This window comes from Empidonax traillii, unplaced genomic scaffold (genome assembly GCF_003031625.1).
Source record: "Empidonax traillii isolate 1590-97213 ecotype Southwest subspecies unplaced genomic scaffold, ASM303162v1 scaffold187:size1931383, whole genome shotgun sequence".
NCBI lineage: Eukaryota > Metazoa > Chordata > Aves > Passeriformes > Tyrannidae > Empidonax > Empidonax traillii.
Window position 1 is genome coordinate 1,756,850 of NW_020955380.1, and position 15,006 is coordinate 1,771,855.

The 15,006-nt window shown below is 43.8% G+C and overlaps 1 protein-coding gene across 3 annotated transcripts in view; it reads left to right on the top strand.

Annotated features, from left to right (window-relative positions):
• Positions 1 to 6,300: 6,300 nt before the first annotated feature.
• The window catches only part of IPPK (inositol-pentakisphosphate 2-kinase), a 28,423-nt gene continuing 19,717 nt past the window's right edge, over positions 6,301 to 15,006 (top strand). Inside the window, exon 1 of one of the 3 annotated variants that reach the window (XM_027886449.1) lies at positions 6,301 to 6,442. In XM_027886449.1, coding sequence (XP_027742250.1) covers positions 6,362 to 6,442 — 81 coding nt within the window. In that variant the 5' untranslated portion in view covers positions 6,301 to 6,361. Of the gene's footprint in view, positions 6,443 to 6,602; positions 6,861 to 14,749; positions 14,951 to 15,006 lie in introns of those variants that run through there. The other 2 variants (XM_027886448.1, XM_027886450.1) reach the window with 2 other exon arrangements.

The window sequence follows — 15,006 nt, forward strand, 5'->3', positions numbered from 1 at the left end:
TTTGTACCTTCCAAGGTGCAGAGCCTTGTGTGAGAAGGGGCTTCACTGCTTTTCGGGCCTAACTCTGTTTTATTAAGTGTAGAATTTAATCCAGAATTTATGCTTAGTCATCTTCAATTTAATTCCTTGCTTAAAAGCTTGACTGGAGAGACCTAGAACATCTCTATGTGTTTCAGTATATTTATCTTCCTGTCACTGTTTAGGATTAGTTCGTTTCTTAAGCACCTTGGATTTTTTTTCCCCCCTAGAAATCTACTGGAAAGGTGTGAGATGGAATGAAAACACAAGTATGAGTAATGAGTGTACAAGTGAGATGCCATCATAAAGGTTTCATTGCAATGGCGATTGCACTGGGTTTTGGCAGAGGTTCAGTCAGGAAGAGCTCATAATCACTTGTTAAATATCCACTTCCCTCCACCTTAATCACGAGAATTGTAGGTTGTCATCTTTGAAAGAGCTGTTTTAAATCAATAAACAGAGTTTAGTGGAATGCTTTATCACTGATCCCCTGGTGGGGCAGGTCACTTCAACTCTCTTTTGTAACATGTCGATCTAGCAGTAAGGGGGTGGCAGAAATCAAATACATGTGTTTTTCTGAGGGAGGAAAGAAAAAAAAAAACAAGCCAAAAAACCTGTCAGTGGCAGCTCCTGGACTGCTGAATAAATGGTAATTTTCTCTCCCCAAACATGTCTTTGTTGACGTGCTCTCTGCTGCTCTTCCAGAGCACACCCAGGAATATCCGTTCGTTCCGTGCCTTTTCTTCTTTCCTTGAGAGGGCCCCGCACGCTCCCCCTGCCAGGAGGTTCTGCAGCTGCTCAGAGTGCAGTTTCATAATCAGCTCAGCGTGGTGTGAGAGGGAGATGGCAGCAGAAGGGCTAACGCTGGGCTCCCCCTGCTTTGGGATGTGTTCCCATTCCGTGGCTGCAGGGTTCGTGTGGCTGTGCCCTGTGTCACACTGGTTTGCTGAGTCAGCTAAACAACGTGGGGGACAAAATTCCCAGCCCAGCAAACCATTCATCTGATGAATAATCTGCTCTTATGTGCCACACATGGGTGTCCATGTGCTGAGGGCAGTGCCAAGAGAACACATGGAATATGGAGCCAGGTTTGGAATGGAGGATAAGAGCCCCCTTCGGAGATACCATAGTGCTTATATCGGTGTCTGTGCTTGGGAAACTGCATTAGATCTGTGCTTATGAATTGGAGATGACAGATAATGGGAGGTTTAGGGTTTGAGATGATGTCTCTTGGCTATTTATAGGCTCTGTTTATTGATTTCAATCGTGATGATTCCAGTAAATGGGGTCCTTCAAGGGAGCTGGTTGGAGGGAACATTAACTTTCTGTGCTGCCATTTGGATACAGAGATCGCTCCAAAATTATTAACACTGCAGTCAATAAAACAACGGTGTGTATGAATTTAAGGAATTATAGCTTTTAAAATATTTGATAGCTGTGCCAGGGAACAAAAGTCTGAAATTATCAGTAAGTACAAAAGCAACTGCTGCCCAGTCTGTTTGTATCATCCCCAGATATTGCTGTGCAGTTTGGAATTTCTGAGTATGAACTGATATGTATCATGTGACCGGTTTATATCAATTTGTAATTTATCTTCAGGAGACCTTGCACTCAGTGAATTAAAAGGTTTAATGGGGAAGGTTTCAAGGTTTTCTCACAGAAGTGCATTGCCAAACGAAGGCAGTTTAGCTGAAAACCAGATTAATCTACGTGTTCTCTTCACTGGTTAAAGATGTTCTCCCAGGGCCAGTGTCAAGAGGAAGTTGAAGATGTGCTGTCCTCTAACCATTAACAGGTCCAAGGGCTGAACACAAGGCTGGGGTAGGTTTGTGATATGATACAATAAAATGTTTGCCCAGGAGCAGCTGCAAAGGGTGTTTTATCATGAGCAAACAGTGCAGCATTAACAGTGCAGTACCTGCACTGAGGGGGGTTGGCCTGGCTTGGAAGTCCTGCAGCTCCAAGACTTCTGTCCTGGGCCTTTGCTTTCACCTCTTTATGGAAAGAGCATTTTGTTTTCCAGTTGCTGGTGTGTCCCTTAATACAAGGCAAGGCCTAAAAGCTCTTTATCCCTTCATCTTTCCTTCCTTGCCCTCAGGATTAGAGGCTGTGAGAACAGATTTTAAGGAGGTGCTTAGATAGGGTTGCTCTTGTTCCCTTCTGCCTTAATACCCTGTCAAAGCTTTCTGATCTCACCACAGCTTTCTGCTTTAATGGCCTCCTACAGTTCCTAACTAGATCTTCTTTTCCATGTATTTTCTCTTACCAGTCCCAAAAATTCACAACACTTTTTCATTTGTTTGTTTTTTGGGTCATGCCCCCTTGGTAATGAGTTGTATTTTTTTTTTCCCTCAATAACTCCTGTGCATGGAAGATGTTTTTTTAATTGTCTTGTCTATATGGAAAAAATATTGTCTGTCCTGGCAGTTCTTTGGAGTTATGTATAAAGGACAGAGTTATTCTTTATGGTGTGTCTACTACTTTATTTCCTCCCTCAGACTGTATGTAATTAAACCTCTTGATGGTTGTAATGTCTGTTTATTCTCACCTGTGGTAAGTTTGTGCAAGCCCTTATCTGTTAACAACATCTGTTTCGCTTTATCTTCATTTATCTAAAGTCACCTTTCTTGCTCCCTACAGCCCTATTCCTGCAGCCATTGGCTTTCTTAATTTCTAAAATATTTTCCTTTGCCAAGTGCAACACGTGTTTTTCTAAAAAAGCTGTCGGATGACACACTCCAGTCCTATTCTAATCTTTTTCCTCTGTGGGGTCAGTGATTCCCAGTCAGTCTGAGGTGGTGAAATGACAGTTGGGAGCATGAAATGTCCTGCACTTGCAGAATGTGTGTGAAATCAGGTAGATAATTTCCATCTAGCAGTGGCATCGTCCTGCTGCCACACGAGGGAAGAAGCAAAGCTTTAAAACTTGAATGATGTGCGAGTTACATAAGCCTGCTCCATTTCTGCTGGCCTGAGTGTAATAAAAATACAAAACTGCCTGTCCTATTTAAACATCGCTGCATCTTTGGAAACTGAAAATGGGGCAGTAGTTTAAAACAAACAGCAGTGGTGTTTTGTGGCAGGGTTTCGCTGTGGTTTCATCATGTCCGTTCGATATTCCGGGACTCGCTGCCTTGAATTGGGGGGATTTTTAAACCTGATTTCTCCAGGCAGACATTTCTAGGTCACAGGATAGGATCTTTTGTGTCATGATTACTCTTTTCATAAAGAACAAAATATCCTTTCTTTTATATAGAAGCCTTTCATTTTAGGAACGTGGAGAACTCAGATGTAGCTTTTATAACAAAAAATCCTCTTCATAAGCCCACAGGACCTTTGTATTATTGGCACCCAATTTTATCATGAGTTTCAGGTAATGCTATTTTTTTCCTCAGGTCTGGGTTTAATGAGCTTTTTATAGCAAAAAAATGGTAACATGAAGTACTTGCCTGGTAATTTTTTTTCATCCTCAAAGTGAGTAAGTGGACTGTGAACTGTTCTTATCATTTCACTCTTCATTCCCTGATGAACTCACGGGTTGTAAAAGACGGCAAATGTGAGAGCCTGGGAAAAGGACACAGCAGAAGTTCTGAGCTGGAGCTGGGAGGGGAATCCTGTTTTGGTGGGCTTTGGCAGAGTAATGAGCTGGGACAAATAATGAGGTGACATCAGTGCCAGAGTTTAAATGCCATTTAAAACCAAGCAAAAACTACAGACTCGGGATGACAGAAGATGGAGGGGAAGAAATGTCATGTTGATTAATGTGGTGTTGTCTTTGTGTAAAGAGACAGTTTGACTGTTTTCTCACTTCGGCTTGCAAATCTGTTTGACAATAGTCCTGTGTGTCAGTACTTTACTAGCTTATTCTTAATGCCACATGATCTGTGATCTTGGGACACTTTATCTTTTATTTGAGAATATCTGCACAGTTAAGAACAGTGTACCCACTAATTTAAAGTCTACAGACTATTTACCCTAACTTTAATTTTTTTTTCTTTTTTTTTTGTTGGTATCCCCAACACTGAAGAGTCCCAAGAAACAGGAATTGTGGCGTAAAGCAAAATGCAGCTACAGGACCCTGAGGAAAATAAATGTATTTCAGGCCTGTGGTGCTGTCCTGACCCCTTTATGTTACACCAAAAAGGAAATGGTGAGGGGATTAAGTGGGAGCTGTAGAACCACCCCAGGTCTGTCCACCCCAGCTGGATTTACAGCACCTGACAAACCATGTGGGGGCAACTCCGGTTAATCGATACCTGAATGTCATCGATGGCACGAAATTCAGCTGTTTCAGTCCAGGCACACTGAAGGTAATACCTGAAATGGGTCATAAAACCCGATAATGCAGGGAGAAATAATATATAGGTTTCTGTCACTCCAGTTTTCAAGTGTCACCAGTTTATTTTCAGAACACTGCCAAGTGATAGTTCTGCACCTGGGAATGCTGGAAGAAAAAGTGGAGAGGGAAGTGACCTGCTAGAGGGAAGGAAGGAGGATGTTAAAACTTGGTGTTCTCACTGTCGTTTACCCTTGCACTCAGAACCTCAGCTTTATTTTTAACTCGGTAGGTGTGTATTTTTCAGAAATGTGAAAGAACTTGCTATGCTAAAATTCCCTTTAAAACTGAGGCAAGTTAGTTTTGCCGTTGCAAAACAATATGTTGATATTTGCCCTTATATTTCTCTATGCAAGCCTAGTAAGTGTCCATGTGCTATTTCTCTACAGTTATTTTTTTTAATGCAAGTATCATAAATACCACAATCTTACTCCCACTGCTGAGTGAGACTTCTTTATAAAACTCTTGATAAGTCAGAATAGAATGGTTAATTCTTGTATGGCCTATATATTCACATCTAGTTATACAACATAAAGAAGCTTTGCAAACACAGGTGACAAAAACGTATTTTAAAGGTATCACTGTCATTATTCTTAACTTTATCAAATGGCCAAAGGAGGAGGTATTTCTTTTTTAATGGAGGCACCTATAGGATGTAAAAAAAAAAAAAAAAAAAAGAAGGAAAGGAAAAGTGCTTATCAATCAGTGTTTTGGCATTTATTTTGTTTAACTTCCATTTTTAAAGTTCTAGTGAAAATGGATGATCAGAGATTAAGTTACAGCACCACATACATTTAAAAAAAGGATCAATGAGTCATTGCAGATTTACACAGGTTTTATTTTCAGCCTTGTACATGCATCTTCTCTCTCCATTAAAATGGAATAGTTTGCTTTGCTTTGCTTTTTTTTTTGTTTTCCAGAGGCTGCAATACAGAAATTTGGGTACTGTTCAAATTGTAGAGAGTAAAATTTGCAAATCTTAGTTACCTCCTGATGTGTCAGTCTGGCCAGTGTCATGGAGAGCCTTGGGAGGAAGCAGGAGAGAAAAGGGGGGATTTCAGAGAGCCTTTAGGGATTGTTTTAAAATGGCCATTGAAGGACTGGTTTCACTGTTTGTGGTCAAAACTCATTTAGACATAAATAAATAAATATATCTGGGTTAAGGGTTCTAGAATTTGATCCTGTGTTTGTGATAGGGAGTTTAGATCTTTAGATTATTTTATATTTATTGTACATCATGTATGTGTATATTCATATCTGTGGGGGATGTTGGTGAGGAATACAGCCTAATGTTTAAAGAATGGTACATGGATCTTCATATTTGTGCTTGTAACATCTCTGTTGGGCACTTGACTGACCTGGTGTATTGGAACACAAAGCTGTTCTATACACTCCGAGATGTTTGCAAGGGCAAACATCTGTAACATTGGAACCACCACCCTCTGGGGAAAGAACCTTTTCCCGAGATCCAGCCTCAGCCTCCCCCGACTCAGCTCCAGCCTTTCCCTCGGCTCATGGGAGTGGCCAAGGGAGAGTGAAGAGATCGGAACGTGCCCCTCGGGATGCTGCTGAAGACCCCGACGAGGTCTCCCCTCAGTCTCCCCTTCTCCAGGCTGCAGAGACCAAGTGCCCTCAGCCGCTCCTCACGCGGCTTCTTCACCATCCTCATGTCCCTCCTTTGGACGCTCTCCAGTGGCTTCACGTCTTTTTTTTTTTTTTTTTTTTTTTTTTTTTAATATTGTGGCGCCCAATACTGCACACAGGGCTCCTTTGAGGGGCCGTTCCTGGAGGCAGAAGGCGCTTTAGTGCCGCCGGTCCCGCTCCCCTCACCGCCCGGCCCCTGCCCTGCCCGGCCATGGCGGCGGCGGCGCCGTACCCGGTTCGAAGATGGCGCCGCGGCGGGCGGGACTTCCCGCGGCCGAGGGCGGGCGGCGCAGCCGCGATGGTGGCGGCGTGAGGCGGCGGGGCCGGCGGCTGCTCCTGCCCTCGGCGCGGCCCGGGCCGGGCATGGAAGTGGAGAAGATGGATGAGAATGAATGGAAGTACCACGGGGAAGGCAACCAGAGCCTCGTCGTCTCACACTGCCAGGTGCGGGGGGGTCGGCGGGGGGCACCAGCCCGGGCCCCGCGTGAGGGGGGCGGCCCGGTGGGAGCGGCCGCTCGGCCCCGCCACCCGCCCTCGCTCCTTTCTCTCCCCGAGGAGTTTTCCATCCCGGGGGGATCGGGCCCGTCCCCTGAGGGAGATTAGCGGGCGTTTCCATGGCTTATCCCTCGCGGCCGGTGCGGGTGGAGGGGAGAGCAGCCGATGGCCGGGCAGCTGCCGCCTGGAGACGGGATCTGTGAGGAAAAGTGCTGAAAACCCCCCTTTTTCCATCGTCATGCCGGGTGTGGGTGATGTGACAGGGGAAAGCGAGCTGGAGAAGGCGTGTTTTTCCCTTTGTCACCGGCTCTGCTGGCTCCGTGAGGAGTTGGAGCACTCGCTGCCCCGCTGGGCCGGGCTCCCGGCGGTGATTTCGGGCTTTGGCTTTGCCACAGACCTGGGGTGATGTGACCCCTCCGGGCTGCTCATCCACGGCCTCCCGCATTACCTGCTGGTCTGGGGTTTTGAGCTTTTTGTTTGTTCGGGTTATTTTTAGGGAGTGTTTTATTTAAGAACCGCAGTAAAAGAGGTTCAGCACTTAAAGCAGTAGTAACGATTAAATGAAGATAAATCCAATCAAGCAGGCTCTATGTCAGTTTATACTGTCCCTGTATTCGTGCCCCCCTCTCGTGTGTATTATTTACTCAATATATTGGGATATCTGACCTTTGAAGGAATTTATTCTTTCTCTAAAAAGTGCTTGTGACTGTTTTTTTTTTTTCCCCCTTAAAAATGTATTCGTATTTCAGTTTAAAAGGTGTTATGGATTGGCCACAGAATGTTCTTGATGCTTCATAGATCTAAACCCAGTAAATCTGAATGGTAAAATGCAGACTTTTGTATAGAAAAAGATCTATAGCAAGAGTTGAATTTTGACAGCTGTTTCTTTAGATAACATCAGAATGAATGACTGAAAATACTGGATTCTTCTGATGTCTGTTTTCTGGATTATAAATATAAACTAGATGTAAAAAAACATTAGCAAATATCAAGGCTGAGAAAATGCTGGAAATCCTATGGTGCTCTCCAAACTTCAGGAGGGACACTTCTGTGACTCTGGCTTCTTTATATGAAATATTTTTTAAAAGCTGGTTTTGGTGCAAGAAGTATGTGTACCATTTTATTTCCTGTCACATTTTATCTTTGAAAAAGGCACTTTAGAAACTACTCAGTCACTGGATGACGGGAATCAGGATATGTAATGGATTAATAGTGATGTAATTGTGATAAGATGTGGAAAGTGAGGAAGTCTGCCAGTGATTCAGAATAGCTGCTGAGTGTGTCAGTTCTCTTTTTAACAAGATGTTAGAACTTTTCATATGGAGTGAAAGTGAAATAGGTGTAATTTTTCCTTTATGGACAGCTCTAAAGCAGTAAAGTTTACATCTTGCAGCTTTGTATCTGCTGATAACAAACTCTTGGAGCCTGTAAACTTGGAGCCTATAAAATAGTGTTTAGATGCTAATTGTTACTTTGTGCCTCTTACAAACAGGACATACTGGCACGATTAATCATCATTCTCGTGATCTGGTGTTAAGTTATTCTCAGGTTTGTGTGAACAGAACAGTAGCACAGCTAAGATAGTGAATTCCAATTTGACTGTCCATGTTTCATTCTGTAGCTTTCCAGTCCATGTTTTTTGTGTCTCGGTGCCAGTGGGAGGGATAGTGATTTGGTGTGGTGAAGCAGATGTGAATGGACACTCAGATTCAAGTGAGAGGTCTGGGTGGAGCTGTGTGTGTTTGTTGTTTCCATGTTCTCCCTTTTGATGTGTAGTGGTGTTTTGGAATGTGAGGAGGAAGCTGGTCCCTTAGATCTGTAGGTCTAAGCCTCCCTTCCCTGCTTCTCCTGGAAAACTTGAGAAGTTTTCAGAAACAAAACAGGAATAAAAAAATGAATCCCCGTGCTTCTGGAGGAGAGGGCAGGAGCTGCCTTGCCTTTCATGAAGTGAGGTCCAGGGTGTTTAGCTGGAACTCCTGCCCTCTGGAGCGCTCCTTGGAGCGCTGATAAGAGCCCTGGGCAGGGTCACGTCTCCAGCACGTGGGGTTTGTGGGTTGGGGTGGGCAGGAGTGGGGGACACTCCTGCTCCTGGCTGTGAGGAGCGTGGCTGGACTGGGCATGGACAGCAAGGACAGCACAGCTCAGGGAGCTCTCGTGTGTGTGAGGCTCTGCTGATTTCCTTGGCTTGCTCCGTTCCTTGTACGTTGCCCTTTAAGACACGGATGTGTAAGGCATTGTTAGTCCAGAGCTGGTGCAGCACCGAATTACAAAAGTTGGCCATGGAGAAGTCACATGCCCAGCAAACAGCTCTGCTGGTGATGGGCTGATAAGCCCTGGACGCAGCCGATTTTCCAGGGCATGCAGACAGCTCTGCCTGGCAGGGGGACATGGGCATCCTATGGAACGTGCTCTGCTGTTCTGTCACAGGGCTGTCAGGACTCCTTCTCTGGCTGGTCATTAATCCTGCAGAGTGTAACAGTGATGGGAGGCTCCCTGTGTGCCTGTGCTGAAATCTCTACAAGTGCATCTCTGCTCCTTATGCGTCCAGTGAAGGATAAAGATCCTGAGGCAGGACATGGTCTAGTCAACACATCTCTTTTTACAGACTTACTTTAATTAGTACTCCAGCATTTCGACAGTGATCCGATGAGTGAAGATGGAATGCTTGCCAAGCATTTCCAGTTTCCATTGTTATCTCTGGAGCTGTGTGCCTGCTTGCTTGATGCACACTCAGACTTCTGCTTTCATCAAATTTTTGTTTCAGTTCTGGTGAATCTAAAGTTCCAGGAGATGTACAGAACTGTGGTACAAATTTCTCTGGTGACACAGCTTCTGCTGATATTTTTTGTTTGGTTGGTTTTTTTTTTTTTTTTTCAGCTGTGATTAAGTTAATTCAAATTGGAACTGAATTGTAGTCAAAAGGCCTCTGTGTAGCCTGTGAAATGCTTCTGGTAGAATGAACAGACATCTTTCCTTCCTCATGCATTGAGTGAGAAATACAGCTGGTAACTCTGAGAGGTTGGTGAGACGGTTGGAAAGTTTGTGTGTTCCACAAACACTGCAAGACTGTTAAGGCAGTGTCTGTGTCATCCCTGTCTATCAGTTTCGATTTTGAATATTTGATTGAATCATTGTATCCTTTTCAGCACAACTTATTTGCCACCCTTCACACCACACAGTGAATTGCCCGGTTACTTGTTCTAGTTGCTGTCTCAGAGATGCGTAAATTGCTTGAGGACAGACACAGCTCTACAAAACCCCAACCAGGCAGGTTGCTTCAGAGCCAGCCAGGTGCTTTAGAAAGGAGGCTTCTTATTCCCTGCAGTTTTATTGGAGTGTTGTTCCTTCCACATCAAATTTGGCATCTGATGTTAACAGAGGGCTAAGCTGTGCTTTCCCTCTCCCTCCCTGCTCGTGAGCAGTAGAGGGTTCAGAGGAACCGCTGCAGCACAGTTGTCTCCTGGTAAGCTGTTGTGTCTTTCCATGGTAGACATCCTTAGTTTTTCAGAAGTGAGCTGGAAATCCTCCTTTGGAGCTCTCCCCTTCCTTTAATCAGTTGTTTGCTCTTACTGGGACACTTAACACTTCATTTCAAAAGCCTTCAGTAGGTGTTTGTAGAAAGTAGTGTAAGCAACTCTGGAAGGAATGGCTTGGATTTCCTCCCGCTGTCGGAACTGTGCTCGCAATCTCCAGTTGTTGCTGTGGGAGATGGACTCTGTACGTTCCTCCTGGGCATCTCCTGTTTTACTTTCTGTGTGTTGGGATATTGTGGTAACCAAAAGCTTCATTTTAAAATACATTTGAACATTAAACCTGTGTTTCAGGGTGGTAAAAGACAACAGGAGGAGTTTGTCTCGGTTTTTTCCAGGTTGTTTTATATTCAGTGAGGTGGTCAAGAGAAATCTTGGTGTGATTGTTTTGTGTCTTCAGATGCCTCGATTATTAGTGATCATCTACTTCTTTTCTTGGAGTGTTTGCAGCTCTAGCAGATATCCTTGGGTTTTGGTACAGGACTGAATTGGGAATGCATAAATCATCTCCAGAGGATACGTGAGCTTATGGAATAGGAAAAGGGGAAGGAGGGGAGATGGAGAAGGTGAATGAAACAGAGCTAAGGAGACTGGAAAAGAGAGCTTAGTCAGGTAGTCAAACTTGCAGAAGATTCCCAAAGCTGGTGCCTACAGAAGTAAATAATGTCTGTCTCTTCTCTGTGGTGTTTATTTTTCCTTCAAGACCTGAAGATGGAGGATGTCCCAGTGCCACTTTTGCAGGGAACCTTCCCAATTATTTTTCTGAGTGTGTAGGGGACTGTAGAGAGCAGAGGTGCTGGGAGAGAGGGGTATCTTGTGTTTTAACACCAGCCTTTGATTTCACTACAGCTGTAGCTGCCTCTGCTGGCAGCTGCATTAGGGTGCTGCAAAGAGTGTGCAGAAAGTCACTGTCTGCATGTGGGGACAGAGACTTGGTTTGGGGTTTTGAAATAAAATAATTCTGCTTGTGGGGGGGGAGCTTTGTGTCAAGTCAGGGTAGATTATTGTTCCTTTTAATGCTTTTAAAATATGAAATAGTTTTCCCGTGGCTGGTTGGTTGGTTGGTTGGTTTAAGAATAATGACAAATGATTCAGTTTTGCTGCAATAAACTTAACTTGAAGAGAGGACAGAATTGGATGTTTAGACAGAAGGGTGTTTGCTGAAAGTGTGGAATGCTTAGGGTTGGAATGACCAGGTTGCTGCAGCTTTCCTCTGATCCTGTTTGGCAGAAAGGGGTGATGCTGATCATTAATTGCTGTCTCATTGAGAGAATCTTCTTTAGGTGCTTTTTCTGATAATGTAATTTTGCCTAAGTCCAAAACCCTGCATGTCCTGCTTCTTCTTCTGTTATTTTTCTACGTGAAGTTGCCTGAATCTGTTTTGTCCTATTGAAATGTGTGGAAGTCTTGCCCCCCCCCAAGCTTCCAAGTCATTCCTGAGAAATTCCAGATCCCTGACTATAAAGCAAATTTTGTTCTGTTTTCTGTTCAGTTGTGTTTGATTGTTTGTTTGTTTGTTTGTTTGTTTTTCCCTTAATGCCTATGAATTGATTTCAAGGAAATATAGAACAGGCTGCTGATTCCTGTGTTAAAGGGTCTTCAGGTAGGGAAAGGCACTGAAAAATGGGTTGCTGTTCCTTGTGGTTATAAATAGAATATTTTATTAACAATGGTCTTCTCTGAATATTGCTCTGATTTAAAATATGGCCAAGTCCTGGTCTCCTGGTTCTTTCACAGACAGACATTACCAGAAAAGGTAAAACGCAACTGGTATTTGTTGAATTTTATTTTAACTAGTGGAAAAGGCGTAGTTTTTGTACAACTTGAACTTAAATATTTTTGTGTTCTTGAGGAGAATCTTCTATTTACACTCCCACCCTGTGATAGTTCTTACTTCTGATGGATTTGGGAATGATGGGGGAGTTTTCTGTAGAATTTCCTGCCTCTTCCATTTGGCTTTTCTTAGAGGTTTTTTTTTGTGTTATTTCTTTTTTTTTTCTATTTCAAAGGGCATTTCTCTGACCTGCCTTCTCCAGGATTGTGTTCTTTAGGGTGTGTACATATCTAAACACTGTCTATCTCTGAGTATTGTTTAGCAAAACCCTCACACCTGCACACCCTTTACCTACCTAGACAAAAGGACAGGAAGGCAGCTTAAAGACTGAAGATAATATATTTGCTCCATCTTTCTTAGTTGTAATTGCTTTTGATTTTTAAAAATCATTTATTTACTTACTTATTGTAGACAAGTAGAGGAGCCTCTGCCCAAATTTACTGAAGCAAGCAGCTATGAAATCCAGTTGAAAAAACCAAGTGTGTGAGCAGGGTGTGTCATCAGTGGAAGAGAAAGGAAGAGATGTCTGCCTTGGTGTAAACAACAATTAAGTTTTTAGGGAACAGGAGGCAATCCCCGGTTGGAGTTGGAATTTGGGCCCCTTTGTGACACCTGTATGAACCTGTACATTTCCTTGTGTTAACCTTGGTTAATTGATTCTTCAATACTTGGCTACGGTCACTGGGAAAAAAAAGGCAGTGTGGTATTTGTTTTTATTTGGTTCTTTGGTTGAACTGGTACAGCTGGGCCTGAAGGTGTCATAATTAATTGGATTAACTCTACTCGAGTACAATCTACAAAGCTTTTACTGTCAAAGAAGAATTAAGGGTTGGAAACACTTCCAGTTTTGTGGATTAGCTGTGAAGCTTTTCTGGATACCTCCCCTACGAAAAAAGTCAACAACTTGAGTCAACATCACTATAGAATTTTAATTCCATATCAGGGTTCCAATTCCATGTTGTACCAGAGTAGGTAAATTTATTTTTTCCTCAGCTTTCCCAGGTTTGTGCACTGAAGGCTCTGAATGCAGGGCAGTTTAGTGTCTGCACTGGGGAGCAGGGCTGAGTGTGGGGAGGAGAGAGAGCAGAAAGGCACAGTTAAAACTTCTCTTATCGTACAAGTGCTTTAAGTTCAGTAGATGCAGATGGGAAAACAGCACCTGTGTGGATGGAGATGGGAGACACGGACACTGCCAGTGCTGTGGTCTCAGACTCTACTGCCATATGAGAGTGGTCACTTAACTGCAGCAACACCACCTCTCCCCTCCTCCCAGAATGCTTTTTCCAGAAGTGGTGTCTTATTTTGCTGGTAGTAAGTGTTGGAGCAGACCTGTCTTCTGGTGACCTTTGGAAATTCAAACTCTACTTTAGGCCTATTTTTTTCTTTTTTTTTTTTTTTTGAGTGACTTTTGAGAATTCTGAGGGCTATATCCAGTGAAAATGCAAACCAAATCCCAGTCAAGCTCAGGAGTGGGTTGGCCTTGATTAAAAACCCTCTTGTTTTCTTCTGGATTCTGTTCAAGCTCGAACTTGAATGACTTTCTTGTGCAGTTGATGAGATCAAGCCATTATCTAAAAAGCAGTTTTTTGTCTGTTAGGAGTGTTTGGTAAATGCGGTGATGGTGGAGTTTCTGTGCCTTTTCTGTGCTGCTGCTGTCTCTGCCCTGGGTCCCAGCAGCCGTGGGTTGGTTGCTTTGGATAAAGTAGGCTGACCCAAAGCTGTGTGGGAGCGCTCAGTCTAAGAGCCTATTTGATTCCCCCCTTTGGTTCTTTTCTCCCTCCCAGCCCTTCAGTGGCTGTTTTCTTTGCATCACTTATTTTCCTGTGACATGCAATAACCATTTTGTGACCTCCCTAAACTGTCCTCCCTGGCCTGGTTTTGCTCGGGAAGGATCAGAGTCGCTGGATTCCATGGAACTCTTGCCCAAGGTTTGCTTAGGTGTCTTTTAGCTGAGGTGTTCCAGATGCTTGGGAATGATTAACTTCTTCTAACCCTCCATTTTATTACTTATCTTCATTCTAATCCCTCTTACTGTTTTGACTCTGTTTCCTCCCCTCCCTATTAATATTTTCCTGGAATGCCTGGTTTCCCCAGCACAATGTCAGGTGACTCGGCAGCCTCATGCTGGGAAGTGTTGCTGATAGGGGCAGGTTTAGGGCAGCTTAAAGGAAGGAAGCTCAGTGTATGTCGTGTTCTGGTTGGCACCACTCAACTGTTTGATAGGGGGGGTTTGACGTGCTCTTAAATGTTAAGGACTGTTTATCTCCGTGTGTTTCACAGCGAGGACGTCACAGTGTCGCTGGACTCAGGGCCAGGGATCAATGGGTTTATTCAGCCTGTTCTCCCTCTGGTGTGTGTTTCCACCTCGTGGCAGTGGGTGTATCACTTGATACCATTGCAGGTTCTCTGATTAGCTGCCTTGGCTGAAGGGCAGACGTTTCCTTCTCGCTCTTGGCGAGCGCAATCGGTAAATTCTCTTGGAATTGGTACCATCTGCGTATTGCAAGGTTACACAAAGCTGTAAAGTGAAACCTGAGGTAGTGCTTAACTCTCGTGGGAGTTGAGATCATAACCAAGCAGGGGGAAAAAAAAAAAAACAACCTGGAATGAGCACCTGAAGTCTGATGCAAGCTGTGAGCTGTGTGCTAAAGGAAACCAGTATCGTGGGGGGTTTGCTCTCAAATAATGGTTTGCCCTGTTGAATGGTGTCAAGCCAGGTGCTACACCAGAGATTCTTTATTCATGCAAAGAAATCAAAACATTGTTACTCAAGGACTCCTATGCTAAATAAAAGAGTATTGTTCTGATTTCTGAATGCTTCTTTGCGCTGTGTGTGAGCAGTTGCTAAACTTCCTCCATACGGGCAGGAAGTGTAGCTTTCCTCGCTTTGTTTTGTGTGATCTTATCCACCTTCTGCAGAACAAAACTGGGCTGGAAAACAACAGTTGTGTACAATACTGCCATGTGCACTTCATTCAAAAGCTGCAACATTTTCTAGCACTTAGTTTGTTTCCAACTCTCACATCCCTCCACATGGCACAGCACCCTGGATGAGGAGACCTTTAAAAATGTCTCGTGTTGAGTATCATGAAGGTAAGCTTTGGCTGAAGTGCCTGGGCAGCATGATGGGCATGTTTTTCCTGAGTTTT